Raw genomic sequence first — 24,056 nt, forward strand, 5'->3', positions numbered from 1 at the left:
GCTCAGGCTGCAGACTGCTCTGAACACTCAGGTCATCACAGTTTTTTATACTTTTCTTTGTGCTCTCCTTTTCTCTTATTCCCCTCACCCACAAGCAGTTGCAGCTGATAGCTGCTCCTCCCTGCTCCTGGTTATGTTGGAGGTCTCTTCCTGTTAAAAGGGAGTTCTTCCTCCACACAGTTGCCACTGAGCTCCTCACAGGGGATCATCTGATTGTTGGAGTTTTCTCTCTAATTTTGTAGAAACGTCTAACACTATAAAGCGCTTTAAAGCGACTGTTGTGATTTGGTGCTATATAAATATAGCAGTCTAGAGCAAACACACAGGACTGGAAATCAAGAGAAAAGACTGAATTTAAAAAGTGTAAGTTCCAAAATGCGGAAAAAACAAACTGCTGCAGGAACACCGCAAAATCTGCGGATCTTGAACTGAAACCACTGAGTACTGTTTTCTATGCTTCCATACTAGTTTTCAGTCAAGAAAAACAGAAACAGTCAGCTGAAGGATGCCAGGCTGCCACCAGGGGGTGCATGCAACTAAAGGATGCTTTTAAAATCATTGTATCAGCATGTAGATGAACAAGTGGTTAAAAAGTTAGACTTTTTTTTTTAAAGTAAAAGAAGAAGGTGAAGTTACCATAAGGGCTTCATTATAGCTAAAAGTACAGTGCGAGGATGAGGAAGCAGAGCAGTACTGAGGCAAAGGTTCACACAGTCTGTTACTTCTGCATTACACATTGCAACAGGCAGGAAACACAGATGACACATTCAACGTCTCTCTGCATCACACTGATACCACAGACTCACAGAGGGAGGGAGGAGAAAGGCAGAAAAGAGGAGGTGAACCACAGAAGGAGCAGAGGAGACGCTGAAACCCTGCAGTCTGGATCACTCGAGCTCCTTTAAAGAAAACAAGACAAACGAGACTGGAGGAGAGCAGGAGCACGGAGGAGAAGACAAGTTTGGAGCTGCACCAAAGTTCGGCGTGAACAGTACGCAGAGGAGATAGAGTCGCAAAAGCCACCGACAAGGACAGGGGAGTACAAGAAAGAAAACAACCAGAGGCTAGACTCTGAGGTGAAGGGGAGGAGGTGGAGGAGAAATATAAGGAGGCAAGACAGGAGAGAAGCAAACATCGACAAAGGTGGAGCAGAGAAAGACGAGGTGAGCAGAGGTGGAGCAGCGGTGTCGTTATGGAGGAGGACATCAGGAAGCAGGGGGTGCTCTACCTCCAGCAGCAGAGGTTTGGAAAGGTACCAGCAGCAGCCCCGACACAGCACCCCGTCACACAGCAGATCATTCAGCTGCACATCAGAGACGACTGTTCCCAGTGTCTGTGCAGGGTTCACCCTGCAGTACTTCTCATTTATCGGCCATTTGGGTCACCAGCAGCCATTATAAATGTAGCAGTTAATCTTCGTGTGTCCAAACATGTAATATTTAAGAATTTCAAATGTCAAATACATTACAAACTTTTAAAATCGGTAATTTCATTTAATAAAATCCTGAACAGAAAAAACATTTCCAAAATTAGCTACGTTCACTCTTCTATCTGCACTGTCAGCAGCCTCCTCCCTGTGCTGAGCTGTGTAATGTGCCTGTTTACAGAAGTGGAAGCGCGTGTGGTGCGTCCTGTACAGAGAGAGTTCCTGTTCAATTTCCAGACTGGAGTTCTATGAGTGCAAAGATGGAGGAAACGTGGAGAAGAACGACAAAACTCTGCGCAAACAGCAGGAGCACAAGAAGGTGCAGTGAACTCTACTGGACTCTACTATGTTCTTTTACTCTACTGTACCTCCTGAAGCACCACTGCCCTTTATAACCTTCTCTGCTTTACTTTGCTGGACTCTCCTGCAGCGCTCCCTGTAGTCTCACTCATCTTTGTTTTACTTCCTGTCGAGTTCAATCCATCAGTAGTTTGTCAGCTCAACATTAACTTCCTGATTCCATGACTTCTTCTCTGTTGCCATAGGGATAATGTATGCTGTTATGTAGGTGATAAGAGACTGTGTCTCCTAGGTGATCCGTCTGGCAGACTGTATCCGGGTGACGGAGGTGGAGATGGAGGGGTGTCCCAAAGACACCGGGTCCTTCCTGATGGAGACCACAGAGAAGATCTATGTGTTCGCTGCTGACAGGCACCAGCTGGACGACTGGACACAGAAACTGTGTGAGATTGCCTTCCCTGTAGGTACACACACACACACACACACACACACACACACACACACACACACACACACACACACACACACACACAGACAGTGTTAATTTTCACAGCAAATTTTGATCTAGTTTTAGTCATAATTTAGTCATCTGAATAGTTTTAGTTGACAAATTATCGTAAGAATATAGTCGACTAAATCTACAGTTGATTTAGTCGACTAAAATTTAAAGGGTGTAAAATGTAAATGCTTTTTCTTCAGTTTCTTTGAATTAGTCATACACACAAAATTAAACATTAAAAGTTATGGAATATTAATAACAGTGTTTCACCTGCTTCCACACACCTGATCATTAACACCACCTTACTGAGATAATCCGAGCGTTTTACAGCAGGACGCTCTGAAAGGTACAGGGCAGTGTTCAGGACTAAGATTATAAAGGCTAATCCACCGCGGTGTGGAGATTTTCTCTAAACACAAACTGGGAAAAACACTTTACCCTGCATGACATTAAAATGCTGACCTTTGCATGGAGATCTGGGTGACTGGTTTGCAGATGTCGTTTAAGATTTGTCGTGTTTTTACCCGAGATAGTCGCCCCACATGGTTTACACATCGTTTTGTTTGTCACAACGTCAAAGGACAAATGTGTCCATACATCGGCTCTTCTCTTTCTCCCTGCTGACATTGTTTACATCACTTATTTATATCGGAAGTAACGACAAATCACAGGCTAGTTTGTCCTTCCCGGGTTTAGAGCAAATTTATGCAACTGTGCGTTTGATGGGATGTTTTCCTAACTTGTCCCGCCCTGTCACAAAATTAAATCAGTTCTGATTGGATTTCGTCCCCGCCCAGCGTTTTCGTCTCGTTTTCATTCATTGACGAAAGTGTCAGTTAATTTCCTCATCGTTTTTATCCTTTTAGGTGGTTTTTATTTAGTTATCGTCTTGCTTTTGTATGAAAAAAAGGGGTCGTTGGCGAAAACTATGACGAAAATATTTCGTCAACAAAATTAACACTGAGACACACACATACACACACACACACACACACACACGTGTAATATAGTTATAAACTTTATCAATAAAGTCCTTTGTGCAGCAGTGATTTGATGAAAACTCACAGTAGCTACAGAAAACTAAAAGTGCAGAGAGCAACTGCAATAAATATACACAATCAAAAAATGATCGGTTATAGGAGAGTCAAATGAACCATATTTCCATATTTCTTTGTTTGATATAGGATTTGATTATAGGATCTGATTATAGGATCTAAAACTTTTGGTTTCCTTCAAAGTCAAACGGTGAAAATTTGCCTGGTGTTGTTCTTTAAAAACCAGGTGAGTGATGGCTGGCTCGGCCCTAAACTACCCCCTGCTTCCTGGTCCTCCAGGACCTTCTGGAAAACTGAACTGTTTTGTTGAGTAAGACTTGACACTGAGACCATAGGCTGGGTGGGTTTATGGTCCCAGTACACCCTTTGACAGGCAGAGGAGTATATGTTGGCTGACAACTACAACAAAAACTGAGATACAGTAATCCCTCACTTATTGCGTGTGTTACGTTCCAGGACCACCCGTGATAAGTGAAAATCCGCTAAGTAGGGACGCTATATTTATTTTAATACTTATACATTATTTTAGTAGTTATACACTATTTTAGTAGTTATACACTATTTTAAGTTTTTATAAACCCTCCCCACACACTTATACACCAAATATATACATTACAGTACAACACGTACTACGCATGTGAAGAACGAGCACAGCAAAAACCCGTGAAACAGCGAAAATACCACAATAAATATTTTACACTAATATTGATTGAAAACCCGCGAAACAGCGAGTCCACGAAAAGCGAACCACGAAGTAGCGAGGGATTACGGCATTCTTAAAAACAAGAATACAAAAAGATGTTATCCATCATTTTTCACACTTTTCCACTGGCTTCATTTTGTTTTGACTGAACATGCATTTTGCCTCTGTCAGAGTTTTTATGAAGTGTGTAATGAGCTGGGTTGTTGCAGATGTCAGTTTTAGCTCGTTTGGGGTGGTGGGTTTCTTAAAAAAGTCCTGACCAGGTGACGTGAAGGAAGATGTTGGCCACTTGAATGAAGGTGCGATGTCAGGATGATTCAGCGGCGCTGTGAAAACGGACTCTTCTGTAACCGAACAGAGACAACAGGAAGGCTGGAGGTCGATCAGTGAACTGCTTTTACTAAAAGCTGTTTGATCGCCATGTGTATGAAGCACTGTGTTCGCAAAGACCTTAGCCCCTGACCTGTGATCATTTAGTGGAAAATATTGTCGTAACTACAGAAGCAGACTGAGCGAGTTTGGTCAGAGTCAAACCAAAGACGAGTGATTGTAGTCGGTGCCTGTAGCTGCACACAGCAAAAGGAACTGCAGCATAAAGGCTGAAAGCAGGTCTCAGACGGCGAGCAAAACAGTTCCTGTTTTTCACAAGTTATCACATATGTGAATGTTTTTGTGCAACATTTTCCATTTTACTTTTAAGAAATTTATATTCACCCGCAAACTTTTTCAATCCTGATGTCATAACATCCTCCTGTTAACCCGAGGTAACTTCTCCATTCTCTCCAAATTTTGATTTTCTTTGTCAGCTGTAATTAGAGCCAATCAGTCTGCGAGTTCAAAAACTTTACTGTCATACGTGCAGGGCGACAGGTTACCTCTTGACTGTTAAAGTATTTCTACTTGAGTTTACGTGAGGAGAATGGTGCTAGTTTGTGTGGTAACTTACCAGGTGAGTCCCCAAGTTTTACCTTTTTACAGTAAACTCTGAAGTTACCTGGTGTTCCTCAAGCATCAATTTCAGGACCACTTTTAATCTAAACAGCTCCTCCGTCATTCTCACCACAGACATGCTGATGACACCCTAGTTTACATCTCCTGTAACAGGGCAGGTCAGGTGCCAGAACTAAACAGAACTAAGGGCAGGGTGACACACAGGGATCATTGACGATGACACAACAAAAAACAGAGAAAAACTGAGGGCTTAAATACACACACACTAGGTAATCGGGGCAAGTGGAAACAACAGGGAACAACAGGTGAAACAAATCGACTAATAACACAGGGGAAGCAAACCTAAACACAAAGTACAGGGAACACGGGACTGTCAAAATAAAACAGAAAGTAACCTGACAAGGTACACGTACACTTAACACCTCGGAGGATTGGCGCACAGGAAACTAAACAGGGGTCAAGACACGGGGAGACAGACACAAAGAGAAACACAGGCACAGGAAGACCGGAACACAGGGAAATCAGAATAACCACCAATTAATGATAACTATAACAATAACAGAATACCACAAAAAGAACACAAAACACTGGGCCACTGGCCCAGGACCATTACATGCATTTTGCCAGCAGTACCCCAACTCTGAGCTTAACCCTAGCCCGAGCCTCTTACTGTATGCCACGACGCCACACATGAAATGTGTTAAGGCAGGGGCGGAGCTTCTGGAGGGGCTGGGAGGGTGGCTCTCACCCGGCCCGGGGCTAGAGGGGGCCCGGATGGGAGAGAGGAGAATAAGATTTCAGGTAGCCAGGCCTCTGTCACGTCCGAGGTGAGGTGGAGAAGGAGGGCCTCTTCTTGATTATATCGCAATATGCATGGCTCAATGTGCACAGTATACAACCCACTATACATCACCCATCATTCATGTTTTACACGGGGGTTTGAAAGGTTGCCACAGTCAGGACTGAGTCATGGTTGCTCAAAACTTTACAAGACCGACTGACTTTAGTGATGTAGTTGGTGTAAAATATTGAATAAGATGTTGGACTGCATGACTGGCTTCATTTTCACTCTAGCTAAAATGAGTGGCACTTCATAACATACACATTCCCACTGTTCTGGGCATGTGTATGTTGTAAAATGATGTTATGATAAGCTTTATTATTTGGGTATAAAGGGCCCGGTCATTTGCCCCGCCCCGGGCCCGGCTCTGATTTGTTCCGCTAGTGTGTTAAGGTCTTTGTCTGTTTACGCTTTATCACATGCCGTTTGGTCAACAGGCTTTCTGTTGCTGTTGAAGAATTACTGAACTGTACTTACTGCTTTGTCACAAAGAACAATGAAAATAATAATGGACAGCTTGTTTCAGATGCTACACGAAGACACACAACACACAAAAACTGACAGGAAAAAAGCATGAAAGAGGAGTAAGATGCATCTGAAGTGTGCTGATTGTTATGTCAGTGATGGGCAGGAACCTGTCAGGGTGTGGAGTGTAGAGATGTGGCAGCAGACTGCAGGCAAAATGACTGATGAAGAGAAAAGAGAAACACAGGGCTGCTCGTGAAGAACAAACAGAGGGAACAACAGACGCTGCGTCAGAGACTGAGGGGAAAATGGTCTGCATTTATACACCAAGGGCCGATTAGGGACTGACAAACAAGAGAGGAGCGGCCATCTGCTGCTGCTGCACGCTGATGCTGTGGGTATAAATAGCAGCACGATCGCAGACAGCTGACTGTCCTGACTCACAGCTAGACTTCCTTTTTCAGGCTCTGTGTGACAGGAAATACAGTCCTCACACAAAGAGCCAATCAGAGAGCAGCTTCTGGGAGGAGGAAAACAGAAACACACATGGAAAAGTAGCCATCTACAGAAACTGCTTTGGTCTCTGTAGCTAAATGCCCCCTTTTTAACAGCTGTAGGGGGGAGGATGTTTTTATAACTCACCTGTTTGCATTTATTAGGGGTGTGGCCTCTTTGACTGACAGGTGGATGGTGACACAGGCGGCTGTAGCTGCTAGCTGTGTGCTAGACTTCACCTCAGCTAACTTGAGTCCCTGAACTGGACCTCTGAACCGTGTTTGTGCTCTTGGAGCCTTTTTTTTTTATCTGACCAATAATATGGCTGCTGTGCACTTCATTGGACTAACAGATGGTCCAAGAAGGCTGAGCTCCAGTTTGCTGAGTGAAATTCGAGGATTTTAATTGGATGTTACTGATTCACAGGTATCGCAGTCTGTGTGATGCATGTGCAGTCTATGATAACAAAGCTAGCTAGCATTATTAGCTAGCATTATATCTTCCAAATATGGTCACTTCCTGGAACAAAAAACAAGACAAAATCATCGTGTGACAGCCATTAAACCAGAGTTTAAGCCAAGCTTTAACACGTGGCCTCCACAGACCACTGCGTGCGTACACGTTATGATAAAAAAAAAAAAAACAGTAAACTTTAAATCATGGATTAAAGTCCCAGTAAAAGGGTGTCATTAATAACTGCACAAATCGACAGCTGTGCCCTTCAATCTTAAATTAGAATTTATAAATAAATAAAATCCATCCTGCTATTTAGCTTCTATTTGTTATTCACCACTGAACCTCAAGACCATTTGAAGTTGTTTCTGCTATGCTGCTGTAGCTGCTTTTAGTTTTTGTTTAGTGTATTTTTATTCTATTTTTACTTATCCTAATTTACCTATCTGTTTATTTATTTTTCTGTACTTATTTAAATTTTATTTTATTTATTACTACACTATAGTATATTACTATTAATCCTATGTTTGTCCTACATTGAGACCTGAGAAACTGTCAGTGAAGCTGAGTCTCAGTCTGAGTCTGATCTTTTTGCTTGGCGTTATTACTAAGCTATAACCCACCACCCTGGTGTGTTGCCTATGTTTTGAGCCATTATGTGCAGTGAGGATTTAAATGCATGCTGCTGCTGATGAACATGTCTGACCCACTTTTCATGGAACAAAGCCTTTTGTTTTCAGGTTTGAACGTCGTCTGTCCTCCTGCGACAGCTTTAAATGAAATGGAGCTTTACAGATCAAAAAAGACTTTTATCTTGGAAAATATTCGAGCTTCCTGGATTCAATCACTTTTGGAAAAAACAGATAAATAAATGTAACCTCTGAGGGCCTCTGTTTCTATGAACACTATAGCTGCCGTGACTCACTGCACAGCATTGTTCAACCTGACAAAGCCTTCCTTGAGAATGAAGGCATGCCAGCTTTTTAATTTTTAAAGTCTTTTAACTTGTTGACCAGTGAAAACGCTGTTTTTCTGCTGCTGCCATTAGAAGCTCGTCCTGTTTGTGCGAACTTTATTTAGACCCAGTGAACTCTGAAGCTCCTATAGTTCATAAAGAACCTGCAGGAGGCGGTTTTTTTAAGATGCGCCAGTGTTTGAACTTTTTACGTGTTGTCATTGAATCATCGGTGATGAAAACGGCCGTTTGCTGCAGCTCTAACGGTTTGATTCTCCTGAATGTGCAGATGAACTGGGTAGATCCGGCTGTGAAGAGAGGCAGCCTGCAGAGAGGAAACAGAGTGGATGAAGATGAAGGAATGGAGGACAACTCCCTGTACAGCGGCCGAGAGACAGGTCTGTCCACCTGTTTGTCTGCTCTTTTTCCGCCTTGTTTTAAAGCACCATCTCTTCTCAAACACAGCCACAGTTTCTGTCTTGGTGTTGATGGAATCAGATGATTCTGTCATTCAAACATGTATATTTAAATGTTTTTTTTTGCTGGAGCCATTAACAGACACAAAGGAGGAAGTCTTGTGGGATTAAAATCTTTGTTCAAGAACGCAAATTACTGCAAATATTTCAGTGGTTTTAAAACACATCACAGTGCAGAAACTGCACCTTTAAAAGTTTGAAATTACCTTTCATTGATTGCATTGATTGTGTACCCTGCCTCTCGCCCTCTGTCAGCTGGGATAGGCTCCAGCCCCCCCCCCCCCCCCCCGCGACCTTGAACAGGATAAGCGGAAGTGAATGGATGGATGGATGGATGGATGGATGATTGCTTGTCTCTTGGTTGTAGCGCTGTGTTGCAATGAAACGATGGCTTAAATGTTACCTGGCAGAAGCAGGCAGGGTCCCTCAGGGGTCCATTCTCAGCTCCGTCTTGTTCTTCCCATGAGTTCAGTCTTTAAAAGCATGTAGTTTCCTCTCTATGCAGATGACTCACACTCATCGTGACTGCTCTGAAGAATGTGGAACCTCATGTGGATAGTTTACATTGTACAGAAACATAACTTTTATGTTTCAGTGTGTTTTGTAGTTTTATTCTGAACTTATTCTTTTAGCTGTGCAGCACTTTGGTAAAAATCTGCTGCTTCATGTGCTTAGAAAAGGACAACCAAAAAAAAAGAACAAAAATGGGACAGACCAAAAAAAAAACACAAAACAGACAGTCAGCTTTCTAAAATATGCTCCTCCTCCTCCTTCTTGTGGTGTTCACCGAGCTCTTACAGCAGTTTTTTCAGTGTGACCTTCTGTCAGGACTTCCTCTGTTGCACCTTCAGCCAAACCTCACTTCCTCCACTCTTTTTTCCCTCTGCGGCTAAATTTAGCAGCCTGCAACCGAAATGACACATTCAGCTGCTGCAACACACACACACACACACACATGCAGAGAGAGAGAGAGAGAGAGAGAGAGAGAGAGACAGGTAACTCAAACTAGAGGCTTCACATCTTAAGTCCTTTGATTTCAACACGAGCTGATCTGGTTCCTGGCTCCATGCTGAGCTACGCTCGTTCTCACGTCATCCTCGTTCACTCAGTGTTGGAATAATCAGAAAATCTCTTCTCCGACTGGGAAAATGAACACGAACACCCTCTTTAATTAGGAAAAACAGTTCAGAAAGTCTGAGAAAGTTCTGCTGAGTTTTTTTAAGGTTAAGCATGAGAAATCTTTGATTAATTCTTAAATGAAGCCTCCACTTTTTCTCCACATGCCTTGATCCTCATAAAGTCATTTCATATGTTAAAGCCTTCTTCATGGCTGTGTGTTTTGTGCCGTTTCAGGCCTCTCAAAGCCATAATTTTGATCTGAGACTGTGAAGTTGCAATCAGTTCCTAATTTGCAATAATTTGGTGGCAATCTGAATCTGGTTTCCGTCACAGAGTCTGCTCTTTTACAGGGTTTTCATAACACCTTATCATCACTTGACACAAGGGATGCTGTGATGATGGTTTCTCTGTTTATCTGCCGATTTTCACGTCGTAGATCTAAGACACTCAGGTGGTTTCCATCTTACTTGGAGAACAGAAGTTTCTCAGCCACTCCCCTGACACTGGAATGGTCCTCTTTCTTTCTTATTTGCTCCCATTCGGATCTTTGTTCAGAAAGCTTTTACAAGCCATGCAGATGATACGGTTTTATTCACAAGTCCAACAACTCAAACTTTCAGCAGGCGTGCTCCAAAAAACCTGGAACATGTCCTTAAACCTTCAGAACCTAAACATCAGTAAAAGCTCCCCTGATTGGAACTTAAACACATTAACATATTAAATCTACATTAAGAAATCCAGGTGCAATTTTAGTCCATCTAACATGAAACAATTTGTCTCTTAATGACATGCAGACAGTCACCCATGAGTTCATTACATTGACTCGACTGCTGTTCGCTCTGTGTTCATCTTAATGTCACCTGTCGCACCTTTACTGTCATGGTCCGGGGTCCAAAGGACCCCGTGTGTTTTTGTTTTGCTTCATTTTGTCTGTTCTGTTTCGGGATTTCTTTTGGTTGTGAGGTTTAATTGTTATTTCTAGTCCCTGGTGTTCTCTCTGTATTCTGTGTCAGGTCTGCGTCTCTGTTCCATCGTCTTACTTCCTGTTTTATTTTGATAATCGTCCAATTCTGGTCTCTTGTGTTTAGTTTTGCTTCCCCTGGTCTCGTCAGCGTTATCAGCATCACCTGTGTTCCCACCTGTTTCCTCTTCCCTCATCAGTCCTCCTGTGTATTTAAGTCCAGTGTTTTCAGTACCTGTTGTCATCTACGTCTCCTGCTGTGTGTCCTGTTCTGCTTAAGTCTGGTATTTTTTTCGTATTGAGTTTTGCCACTAGCGCTTCCTAGTCCGGCCTTTTGTTCAAGCACCGGTAATAAAGCGGAATTACCTTTTACGTTTTGCCTGGCGTGTCCTGCTTTGGGGTCCTCCTTCCTGCCTGCCACACAGATGTTTCATGATATTTACAGCAGCAGCACCTTTATCTGGGAGCTGAAAATGTGACTCTCATTCACCCGTTTCAGTTTAGAGTCTATCTTAAAGTTTGTTTTAGATCCTTAAATCCTTACATCTTGCAGAACTCTTGGAAGTTTATGTTCCAGATCATCTGACCTGATGTTTGTGGTTCAAATCAAAGAATAGAGCTTTTTCAAAGCACAGCTTCATATCAGATCACTTCCTTTACTGGATTTTTAAATAAATGCTTGAGATTCTTTAATGACCTGGAACTTATTTTTTAAAATAACATGTAAGCAATAACTTGCTGTGTAAAACTGATTCTATGATTAACCGGTAGGGTTTGTATACTGAAGGTGGTGATGTGGTTTTGTGTCTTTAAATGTGTCAGCCGTCTGGCAGATGAGTTTTGAACAAGCTAGAAGTGGGAAATGAACCCGATCAGAGGGAATTAGAGAACTTTTACTTGTCTGAATGAGATAAAAAATAAAAATAAACTGTACAACAACAACTGTACAACATGATGTTCAATTCAATTTCTATGGGGAGATTTCTATAGCTCCAAATCACAACAACAGTCACCTCAAAGTGCTTTAGGTAAAGGTAAAGACCCTACAAAAATACAGAGAAAATCCAACAGTTAAAACAACCCCCTATGAGCAGCATTTGGCAACTATGGGAAGGAAAAACTCCCTTTTAACAGGAAGAACCAGCAGAACCGGGCTCAGGGAGGGGCAGTCATCTGCTGTGACCGGATGGTGCTGAGGGGAAGGGACAGAGATTAATAATAGTAATTAATGATTAACTGCAGAGTGGGGTATGAACAGAGTAAAAAGAGATGAGTGAAGAAGACACACTCAGTGCATTATGCTTTTCAGGGAGCTTTTAGGACAGCCTGATAATAAAGAATTACAATAGTCAAGCCTAGAAGTAATAAATGCATGAATTAGCTTTTCAGCATCACTCTGAGAAAGGATGTTTCTAATTTCAGCATTTAACACCAGAGAGACAAACCTAAAGGCTGGAGGGTTTATTTATGGGTCTGCTTGAACCTGTCATCTGCAAAACAGTGGAAATTAATATTGTGTTTATGGATTATCTGACACAGCACAAACATGCATAGAGAATGAGTGATAGAGAAGCAGCCGATGGCATCTGCTGCAAATGCGTTGTATTAGTTTGCAGCTTTTTCCTGTGCAAACAGAACACCTCAGCAAAACTGTGTTTTCATCACAGAGCTGAGTTCAGTTTTTGACTGCAGTGAGTGGACTTCATGCATAGTAAATATCTGTGCGAGTACGATTTATTTTAAAATGTGTTGATTTGTCTTCTGGGGTTTGGCCTGCAGGAAGCCGCGTGACCAACAGTTTCGTGCTAAAATCTTTCTTTGTGCAGCTCTGTGTGAACTTGTTTCATTGGCCCTGACAGTTTCCACTGTGGTTCTGCAGCTCGTTCTGACGCTATGATTACACTCTGTGTAGTGGAAACTTGTGCATGCGGGTTGCTGCTGTGGTGAGGAGTGTCGCAGGGTGTTGCATCGCTGCAGTGACCAGCGGCTGCAGGACGACCTCAGCTTTTATCTTCACAGGACAAAACTTCCTGTTTCTGCTGTTTCTCAACAGGAAGTGCGCGACATCTGGGCAGCGGTGAACTGAGCCTCGGCCGTCTCAGCTCGAGACCCCAAAACAACCCTTTCTTTAGTGTTTTTTACTTTGCTTGTGGGTTTTCTATTTTTCTTTTAAATCTGCTCCTTCCACCTTTTTTCTTTTTTGAACATGTGAATGTCTTTTTTATGTGTCCACAAGATAAAGACAAACAGGAAGCTGCTGCCAGCGAGCTAAAACACCTAAATCCTTTTTATGACTGTAGAGCCGGCTGGTCCTACTACCTGATCAAGGGTTTAAGTCGCAGTCTGTAGCAATGCATTATGTCTTTTATCAGTGGATCAGTTTAACGTGCAAAGTGAAAGGTAAATACTGCTGTGGATCATGTGGTGCAATTATTTAAAAAGAAAGTTTGGAAACTATGATACAAAAAAGCTGCACAGTTCAAGATGATATAAAGGTAAAAATAGCATCATATCATATATAGAGATAAACATAAAGGTGTTCCTGATACAAGTTAATGACTCAACCGTACAGCAGTGTGACAAAGGCTCAGATTTTTGTAGCTTCGTATAAATTTGAAGAGTCTTAAAACTGAGTTATTCGTCTCTGCTGTTGCCTCGTGTTTTTCTTAATAACAGAGAAAAGTGGCGAGAGAGAATTAAAATGTGTGTGGCTTCAGATAAGAAGTTCACACAGAGCAGTGCAGTAAGGGAACTCAGCAGTTTCCTTACTGCAGACTGATAATTGAATGACTTTGTTACTCTATCTTTGATGAGAAAAATTAAATTATAAGTAAAATGATCTACAGGGACAGAAAAGACTCAAAAGGCAGCAGATTAGCTGTTCAGACATCAGCAGTCTGGTTGTTTTTTGGTTTAGGGCAATACAACCTGCTCGCATGGGCAAATTTTAATAAGGAAATTAGGTCGACAGAGTCAGTGACCTCCCATAAATCCTTTACTGGGAAACCTTCGCTGTTTTGAGCTGCTTTAATTTGTTGCATTTCTGTTTAAATGCTCTCCAGCAGGTTTGTTTAGTTTATTAGATCCTGTGAGCTTCCCGTTTTATGTCTAAGGCACTTTGTAACATGCCATAAAAAGCTCTCTATAAACGTCCATTATTACTATTTGAGAGGACTGACTGGAACATAAAATGAAACACCGGAGGATCTCACATGGTTTGGTTTGGATCATCATGTGACTCTCTGCAGTCCTGTAAATACTGAGTCCACCCCCTGACTCAGCAGCTTGTAGAGCCTCCTTTAGCAGCAATAAGTTGCAGTGATGTTTCTGGGCTGGTGCAGCACCTTAATACTGAAGCCACAAATACACACAACGCTGCGCCGTCCCCCTTCTTTTCTCAGCCACTCACCTCATAAACAGCCGCAGTGATGGAGGACACGTACCCATTGGAGAGATTCATATTCAGTGTGTGTGTGTGTGTGTGTGTGTGTGTGTGGGGGGGGGGGGGGGGGTATCAGTTGAAGCAGTGATGGTGTGAGAGCGAGACAGTCAGTCAGGTTCATTCCTTCATGCCTGTACAGTTTTGGTGAGGTAAACGCAACCGTAACCACTGAATTATAAATTAAAGGTGACTTTCGCTGGCAATCTCTTGTCGATCCTTTCAACGTCCTGACAGATGCTGCCGTATCAAGATTAACGCGGAAGCACGTGGCCTAAAATTAAAAACGTTTGCGAGATCTCGCAAAAGTTTTGTGAGCGCTCACAAAAGTACATCTTTTTTTTTTCCTCCTCTTTTTTTCCCCCTCCCACGTCCCCTGTGGGGTTCCATAACAGGTATGAGAATGAGCATGGAGTATATAGTAGGAGTCTGAGCATTTATAATGATGTCAATATGAAGTTTTTTCATACCTGCTGCCATTAGACACTGATACATTTGTGACAAGGGTGAAGAAATAACTGCCAGTTAAATAAGATTTTAAAAGGGAAAATCAAGTGTGAGACTCGCTCTTTTCTCAGGTTTTTCAAGTTAGCAACTTAAAGTTTGAATTCTCAGGTCAACTAATTACCAATAATAGAAATTTGCATGAGAGGACAAGCTGAAATCTGTCATGTATTTGAATGAAAGTACTTCTGGTTTTACACTTGGTGTTTCTATTTATCTTTGGCTGGTTTCTACCTGAGCTGCAGTTGAGGTTGTTGGGTTTCTTTTTTAGCAGGTGGTGACTATAAAGTGCTGAGGTCAACCAGCAGTCTGCACTGAATGTTTGTTCTTTATTTTAAGTTCAACTGTACACGCAGAATCACATCAGCGGTTTAATAGAGGAAGACTCCACCCAGAACTAAAGTCCATACACTGCTACATATTTGCCAGTCATGGCATTTTTTTTTTTGTTATTTTTATTTGTAATTTAAATGTAATTAACAGGATCAGGATTAGTCAGTGCTAGCAGTAGTGACAGTGGGTCACAGGATACAATATCAGTTTCTGTTATTGGTTTGTTAAATACATATTTCTGTAGTTTAAAAGTCAAACACATGGTATCCAGCTGAGCGGACATGTTTGTAACTCCATGAAAAATAGATTGATAAACAAAATCTCAATAGTATTGGAGTTTTTTTCATGCCTAGAGAGGAATAAAACACTCTCTCAAAATCCATGCACGAAACAGTTCAAACTGTTGGGTCCTGTCAGTCCTCTGAGGAGACAGAGATGTGTTGGATTATTCATACACTGGATTCTATCATGAAGCACTAAACTTAAAGCTCTTTCCCACCATCGTATGCTCCGGTCTGATGGCCTACTCTTATTACACAGGATTCAGTTCAATTCAGTTTCATTTCTATAGCGCCAAATCACAATAAACAATCACCTCAAGGCACTTTATATTTTAAGGTAAAGGTCCTACAATAATGACAGAGAAAACCCAACAATCAAAATGAGCAAGCACTTGGCAGGCAGACAAAAGGAACACTCAATGAACGACATATCTTTATTTACAAGCTATTGTTGTCACTCATCAGAAAAGTGCAGGAGGTTTTTGTCTTCGCTCTCCAGACTCATTCCTTCTCACTGGATGCAGCTTTGCAGCTCCTTCCTCCTGGAGCCAGCGGCTGAAAGGAGCTGCACATCTGAATGAATTCCACCTCATTTTAAATGACCTGCAGGCTCTGTTGGTGTGGAAGTTCATACAGTTTGGGTGGTTTTTGTTTTAATCTTTTACATTGGCATACTTATCTCTTTTATTTTTGCTGTGTGTATTTGTGTGTGGGTTACTAGTCTACCCAGATACCCCTAATTACTCCCTGTTGTGTTTGTTGGACTCTTGTAAAGGAGTATTTTAAGTGTCAGATTATCCTGGTTAAAAAAGCTTAAATAAACTAAAAAATGAAGAGGAGAAAAACTTTGTTCTGGTTAAGAAACAGTTGGTTTGCCTCAAGAAAAAAATCACAGTGAGCTGAAATCAGAACTGTAGAATCTTAAGGACTTTTTTGTCCATTTACAATGTTTCACGGTCATCCATTCCAACCTATTCCTACATATTGTGGCCCTGCAGCAGGGTGATAGACACCTGTCCTGCAGGCCAGAACATCGGGACGGTTTTGCAAACTGTGAAGAAAAAGACGGCTGAATTTTTGGACTTTTCACTGTAGTTTACACCAAAATGTTGCAAGTCCAGACGTTTTTAGTTTCACAAACAGCCTCAATAGCCGGGGATCGGTCCACCAGCGTCCACCCATCACATATGTCCTCCCAGATAAGCTGGAGGAGGTGGCTGGAGAGGAGGAGCTTTTCTGCTTAGGCTGCTACTCCCACGACTCGGCCCCGATAAGCGGAAGAAAATGGATGGATGGATGGATTAACCATGGTCTTCAGCTATTTTCACACTTTCCCTGCAGTTCACTTATATTCAGAGCTGCATGAGAGAAACTGGGGAAAATACCCAAACCTGATTTCAATCACTTTTCTTAAAACTGGTTCAAAATATCTGCACACCTGAATGAACAACAGGTGCATGAGAGGAAGAAGAAATGTTTAAAAATAAATTATAACCCCCATAAACTGTCTTACTTACCACTACTTAATCGAGTCACAGCATTTTGGTCCAACTGACCTAAGGTACAAACCTTTTCCTAAGATATCTCAGGCCGTTCATCATCTGTTCAGCACACGAATCGTTGGTTAAATGTGATCCGTGTCTGCACTTTTCTTTGGGTCTCATCTGGTCACCCCTGACAGTGTGATCTCAGGATGAGTCAGCCACAGATCTTGTTATGTGGGTCAGATTCTCTGAGGTAGAAAAACACTGCACGATGGCAGCTGCGAGTATCATTTCCCTCTGCAGAACCTTTTTATTTTTAACTTTACAGCAGTGTTTGATATTTCCTGTTAGTGGCATCAGTAAGACTGCTCTGCACCAGAGAGCTTTGTTTCAGTAAAACGTACAGTAAATAAAGTTCTGATCTTCAAACACACAGTGGTTTGGATCAACAGCAGAGACAGGAAATAGCATTATATAAGCAAGGTGACTATAAATAGTACTTTACAGCTGCAGTAGTTTTACCACATTTGGAGCATTTTATGTATCACTGAGGTTGTAATGAGCACCTCCCATAGTTGCTACTGTTGTCCCACATCCTCCAACACCTGCAGCACACACACGCACACACACGCACACACACACACGTGTGTGGGTACATGTATACTTGTGGGGACCTGTGTAGGTCTCAGACCATGTGAGGACTTGTGTGCAAAGTGAGAACATGTTGTCTGATCTTCACTTTGGGACTGTTCTGTTCATCAGTGAAATGTGGTCATTAAACCAAAAACAAAAATGCAGGAAATGATATCATTTCATCTCTCACTGGGACATTTATGAATACTGACAACCACAGCTGCACATTCACATCACAATATAAGTACTGAACATGAAAAACTGCAAATAAGCAACTTTGCAATATTGCCACTTTATGTTGGACACTCAGTGATGCCAACAGACAATTAAACAACAGCAGTCAGGTCATTTATTATCCTTCTCTCTTCTCAAATAATGTCCTGTTCTGCTGATGCATACTCATTCAGTCCATGTTTTTATTCCAGTGCGTGATTTCAGAGTGTCCATTCGGAGGACAGAGGCATCCGATCGCTGCAGGCTGAAAGGGGACGGCGTCCTGCGGGCTGACATGGACGCTCTCCACCTGCTGGACAAGACAGGAGACATTCTGTACACCTGGCCATACAGATACCTGCGGCGCTTTGGACGTGACAAGGTACCTCTCTTTCTGTCTCTCGCGCAAACACACACACACACACACACACACACAGGCAGTAGGGAAGCAGAGCAGGTCTTCTACTAATCGGAAAGTTGATGGTTCGATTCCTGGCTGCTCCATTCTGCATGCCAAAGTTTCCTTGGGCAAGATAGCAAACCCCAAGTTGCTCTCTGATGCAATCGTCAGAGTGTGAATGTTAGATAGAAAAAACTCTGAAATAGAAACCAGTGCTTGTATGAATGTGTGCAGATGGGTAAATACAAAACGTGTTGTATAAAGAGCTTTGAGCGCTCAGCTAGAGTAGAAAAGTGCTATATAAGAACTAGTCCATTTATCAGTTTTAGCACAAAGCCAGAATAATAAAAACAATTCACATTTGTCAACAATAAATAAATTGATTAAACTCTCAGAACAATTCAAAATTTGGGTATTTTCAAATCAAGCCAAAGATTTGAAAGTAAAGCCTGGAAATTATCAGGATTTTTGAGTGTGAATATAAAAAGCAGTCTGAATAAAAATTTGATTTTCAAAGTCAATCATCATTTTAATAAAAAGTAGATTTCAAAAACATCTGTGTTTTAAGAATAAAGTCAGGAAATTATTGTTTGATTGTTTAAATAAATTAAGATTTTTTAGATAAATTCAGTATAAAATCAAAATGATCAAAATGAAGCCAGAAGCTGCAGAATGATGTAAAGAAAACCTGCCCGAAAATTCAAGACAAACACCAAACTGGACTTAATGCTGACAGTTTCACCGAGCAACAGGTCTGAATGTACCTCCTGAATTTCACTTCATATGTGAAAGGTGTAAGAAGTGAAATGCTGTGGTTTTGCAGGCGATTATTACAGAGGACGCATTCTTGATGTGTTTGCTGTTTTCACCTTCTCAGATCCAGGAAATAGTCTGACTCAACCTGCCCTGAAACGTCACAATGTTGTTTTCACACATCGGCGTGCCTTTAAATTCAGGACTTTAAGGATAGAAAATGCTAAAAGAAAAGCTTAACTGAGAGAAAAATGAACGACCTCTGGTCTGATCTTTTTGCTTCCTTCAGTCCACTTTCTCCTTCGAGGCGGGGCGGCGGTGTGACTCTGGGGAAGGAAGCTTTGAATTCGACACCAAACAGGGGAACGTCCTGTTCCAGGCGGTGGAAGCTGCCATCAATCTGCAGAAGATCTCCCCGCCCCCCAGACAGACCTCTGGGGGAGGCCAGGCGAGTCCGGACACCCCCCAGACCTTCAACCTGCCCCTCCCACCACTCAACCTGCTGCCTACCCAGAGCAGGACGCTGCCACATCCTCAGCCCCGCAGCCTGATGCCACAACCCCCTGCAGCTCAGGTAAGCTCACTCCTCAGTTCTTAAAAATGTTTATAGGCACAGATTACAGATCATATCATATCAAACTTCCATATGATTAAGTGCTGTTAAAACCTCACTGCTTTCTGCCTGCAGGCCGTAGACGATGTGTACAGCATGGTGGCTGAACCTCCAAACCTTCAGATGATTCATCACAAAGACAAAGAGAGCGGCAACGCCTCACAGCAACAGCAGCAACGCCCCCAGATGGTAAAAAAATAAATAAAAAGGAGACACATTTCTTTACTGCTGAACCACAATTTAATTCAACAAGTCAAACTTTATTTACATGACACCTTTTATACAAGTTGAACAGTCTAAACACTGCTCAGATAACATTAGAAAGAAAGAATTAGTAAGACAACTAAATAATAAGCCACATTTAAATCTAATGATTAGCCATCTTTAACCACTTCATACAAAAGGAAGCTAAATTTCATTCTTTTGTTTAAGCAGGTATAAATAAAACAAAACACCTTAAATAAGTAAAAGAATATGCGGCTCAATAAAACATACAATATGTTGGGCAGCACGGTGGTGCAGTGGTCAGCACTGCTGCCTCACAGTTAGAATACCATCTGGAAGGCCTGGGTTCGATTCCACCTTGGCCCAGGCCTCTCCCTCTCTCTGTGTGGAGTTTGCATGTTCTCCCCGTGCTTGCGTGGGTTTCCTCCGGGTACTCCGGTTTCCTCCCACATTCCAAAGACATGCACTTACTGGGGTTAGGTTAATTGGCTAATCTAAATTGCCCATAGGTGTGACTGAGTGCGTGAATGTGAGTGTGAAAGGTTGTCTGTCACTCCGTGTTGGCCCTGCAACAGGCTGGCGACCTGTTCAGGGTGTACCCTGCCTCTCGCCCTATGACAGCTGGGATAGGCTCCAGCCCCCCCGCGACCCTTAACAGGATGTGCGGAAGCAAATGGATGGATGGATGGATGTTAGTAATGCAATATGATAGAAAAATACTGAAAGATAAAAATTCCTCTGAAATCAAAATAAAGCCAATAAAGTAAAAATAAAAATCAATTTAAATAAAACATTAAATAATTATATATCTCAAATTTAAAATAAAACTGAACAGCAGCTTTAATTGGTTAACTCATTTATTTGTTGGTAGCATTTCGGACAGCTTAATACAATCTGTGACTTATGGCATAATTTTCCAAATTTACCAAGTTACTCATATAACTCACTGCTGTGTTCTAGGTATTACAGAGCAACCTAATCAGCCCTTTATATTATAATTGTAGTTTTAGGGTATACACTGCATTAAAGACCATTTTAACCTGCTCACCTTATAACGTGATTAATTACACATTATTTTGCAGTCTAGGCTGTGTTATAGATTATCGTAAGGCGTGTTATTATATCACACACTGAGTTGTGTTGACAGCTTTTAAGGTGCGAGCGTTGGTGTGCCTGCTCACTCAGGGACGACACTGACGGCATGTTTCAGTCCCGCCCTGGTCTACAACGTAAACAACAATAAAAACAATATCGGAATTTCACTTTTTGAAGCTTTAACACTGTTTAGTTTTGAGATTGTTATTAAGGATTTATGGCCGGTTATTTTTAGCTGTTCATTATGTAATTAAAAAGTTTAGAGTAAAGAAAAATATTTATTAATCATCTGTTTAGCATTTGTTTCCATAAGTCTGCTGAAAAACTGATGTTGGTTTGGGTGATTACTCGTGTTATTGTACGGCCTTTGGAAGTGGGATCCCGCTGGAGGCCGGGCGGGCGGCTTCTATCCAAGTGTTTGGTGAATAACTCGAGAACCGTTCGGCCTACGCTTACCAGACTTCATGGCTAGATAGCTCATGACCAAAGCAAGGTTGGGACTGTATGTGGGGTCACTGGGGTCTCTGGGGTCAAGGTCATATGGTTACATTTTTATTTCATTTATGTCCACTTCATATCTAAGAAGTATTATGAAGGATTCTGATGAAACCATTTACGATTATTTTCCACATGAAGACATTATGCAGAAATCCTCTCCTGGAGGTCAAGGTCAAAAATCAAGGTCACATAATTATTAAAACTTTCTTTTTCATGTGACAGTGAACAGAGTTAATACCGTGTGATGGGCATATTTTGCCCCACTATTTTTATTTTATTCATTTAGTCAGTTAGTCATTGCCTTTGGCTCCATAGTGTAGTAGTTTACACATTTACCTCACGACTGAAAGATCCCAGTTCAGTTCTGAGAGGAGCCGTGAATCCCTGTGGGGTTGGGTCGGGAAGCTCGTCCGCTGTGCAAAGCTGTCAAATCGAACATGTGGAGCTACCTGCTGTAGTGACCCCGGTGAAGAAGAAAGTCACTTCTGATTATTATTGCTCTTTAGACCAGAGCACGGCTCCAGAAATCTTTTCACATGTGAAACGTATGGTTCAGGCTCGAACCCTCATCCTTTACGAGCTTCCAGCACCTGTGAACATGATCACTGCCACAGCCTGCAGTGTGTACTGTATGATTACAGTGTTTTAGGTACTATTAGGTACTAGGTCATTTTAGGTACTATAAATTACAGTCTCAGTTCAATTAAAAGAGCCACATAAATAAATTATTAGTAAAATCACATGTTGAAGGTTGGGAAATTACCCCATAAGTCACAGATTGTATTATGAAATTTCTTTAGGTTATTTCTTAAAACAGCTGCTCAGTGAAAAGGACTATATTCAGCAGCAGATTAATGCTCCTATGGAGCGGATCACTCAGGGCACATGCTGGTGGGTACGTTCAGTGCTGGTTTGGATAGAAATGTGTTTTAATGTGAGACAGCTCCATCCGCTGGCTGTCTGAGTGCTTACAGTTGCTGCTGAACACCTGGATGGTAAAGCATGACACAAAGTCAAACACAAGATAAAATGAATGCAACAAAAGATTTATTTATTTTTTTTAAAAAGCATCAAATTAATGTAACAGAGCCAAAACAACATGAGGAACTGCTGCAGAGTGGAGGCACAGTCATGTTTCTGACAGGTGAGCAGCCGCAGGTGGATTTATTGAACCAGCCTCTGAGCAGTGTCACCTGAACGCTGCTTCAAAGGGAGAAAACAACCGTGATGTTTTCTCCTACAGCTACGATCCTATGATGCCAGTCATATTCAGTCTGACTGCAGAACAAGAAATAGTTTGAAATCTTCCTTCATTCTGTGTTTTTAGATGTTTCTGAATCATCTGCAGCTTCTTCTGGACTGCACCTGACAACTACACCTTCTTACTTATTTGATCCCTCGTGTGGCTATAGTGCTCCATTTGTTTTTAAAAACGAATGATTTCCTTAAATCATGATGCCCTTTCATGTTATTATCACATATTTTGATCGCTATTTAATTAAATGATTAAGAAAGATAATATTGATCACTAACTGATTTCCTGTCATGTTTTCAGTGTCGTCTTGAGCCTCCAGTTGACAAAACTCTGACTGGAGTGAAAAGTTTGAATCTGGACTCTCGTCTCCCGGCACCTCGAAAGAATCAGGTCAAGATGATCTCCAGCTGCCCCCTGCCCAACGCCAGCCCCGACTCCAGCCCTAATCTGGGCACCGGTCCCAGCTTAGCCCCCGGCGCCCGCCTCAGCCCCAAACCAAGCGCCAAGCCGGATCAGACGTACTCGCAGATCACCATGTCGACCGAGCGAGGCACTAAGAGGGAGAAAAGGAGCGGCAACGTGGCTGCGCCCAGTGCCGCTCCTGTGATCAACAATGACCCGGACTACTCACTGCCCTTCGACACCATCGCCAAGAACGTCATGACCGACATCCTGAACTGCCATCATACTGACAGTAGCCAGTCGGGTGCCGACCCGCTGTACGACAGCATCGACGAGATGAAGATCAGAAATGTCTTCACAAGCGAAGGCAAGGCTACGAAGACACTGGAGCACATCTATGATGAGCCTGAAGGCTGTGCTGCCCCCAAAGGACAGAACTCCACCCCTTTCACCTCAGTGTACGATGACCCCGAGGAGATGAGAGGAGATGCCTGGAGAATTATGGGTACAGCCGCTGACCCCAAAGGTCACGAGTACCCGTATAACCCCCGTGTTGATGACTACGCTGTGCCCAAACAAGCCCAGAGGGCGTTTCTTGCCACACAAAACACCAATGAAGAAGAAGAAGAAGACAAGGAGGAGGAGGAGGAGGAGGTGGAGGAGAGTGAAGAGGAGCCAGAATTCGGGGAGGAGCTTAGAGGGCAGCATCAGGATTCACCGTACAACAATGTGATGGTAAAAATGGCATAGACGAGATAGAAATGTCTGAAAATCTGTAAAAGGTCAATAAAGTTAATTTTAAAGAATTATTTATAAGTAATAACTTTTAATATGAGCTGTTGCTCATGGTGTGATTGATCTTTTTATGTTTCCTGAGGGCACTTTGTGAAGATTAATTATGAGCTGTGGAACCGATACAGTTCCAACCGGTGTGAACCTTCTTCAGTGTGAACGCATCTCTCTGAGCTCTGTGCTAGTTTTCACCTGTTGGTTCGTGTGACTCACTTTTCTTCAGTCTTCTCTGCTTTTACCTGAATGCTGGATGCTGTTGTGATGGTGTTAGTGGAAGCAAGTCTGGGGCCTTTTTTCACAATTTAATATATTGGAATATTTGCAGCTGTATTATTGTGAGGTCAATAAAATAAAACTGTAGCATCCAAATGATGACTATGATTTTTTATTCAAACAGAAACCGGAGCTAACCCTCTGCCGCCTCGGTTTGTTGGACG

At 42.2% G+C, this 24,056-nt stretch overlaps 1 protein-coding gene across 1 annotated transcript; it reads left to right on the forward strand.

Annotated features, from left to right (window-relative positions):
- The first annotated feature begins 771 nt into the window (after window positions 1–771).
- dok2 (docking protein 2) lies at window positions 772–23,973 on the forward strand. Its single transcript, XM_030723601.1, has 8 exons — window positions 772–1,252; window positions 1,608–1,745; window positions 2,019–2,186; window positions 8,433–8,541; window positions 17,799–17,968; window positions 19,029–19,313; window positions 19,428–19,541; window positions 22,726–23,973. The coding sequence occupies exons 1-8, from the start codon at window positions 1,193–1,195 to the stop codon at window positions 23,575–23,577; spliced, it is 1,896 nt and encodes a 631-aa protein (XP_030579461.1). The 5' UTR covers window positions 772–1,192; the 3' UTR covers window positions 23,578–23,973.
- The last annotated feature ends 83 nt before the right edge of the window (window positions 23,974–24,056 follow it).

Source organism: Archocentrus centrarchus, unplaced genomic scaffold (assembly GCF_007364275.1).
Source record: "Archocentrus centrarchus isolate MPI-CPG fArcCen1 unplaced genomic scaffold, fArcCen1 scaffold_26_ctg1, whole genome shotgun sequence".
NCBI classification, from domain to species: Eukaryota; Metazoa; Chordata; class Actinopteri; order Cichliformes; family Cichlidae; genus Archocentrus; species Archocentrus centrarchus.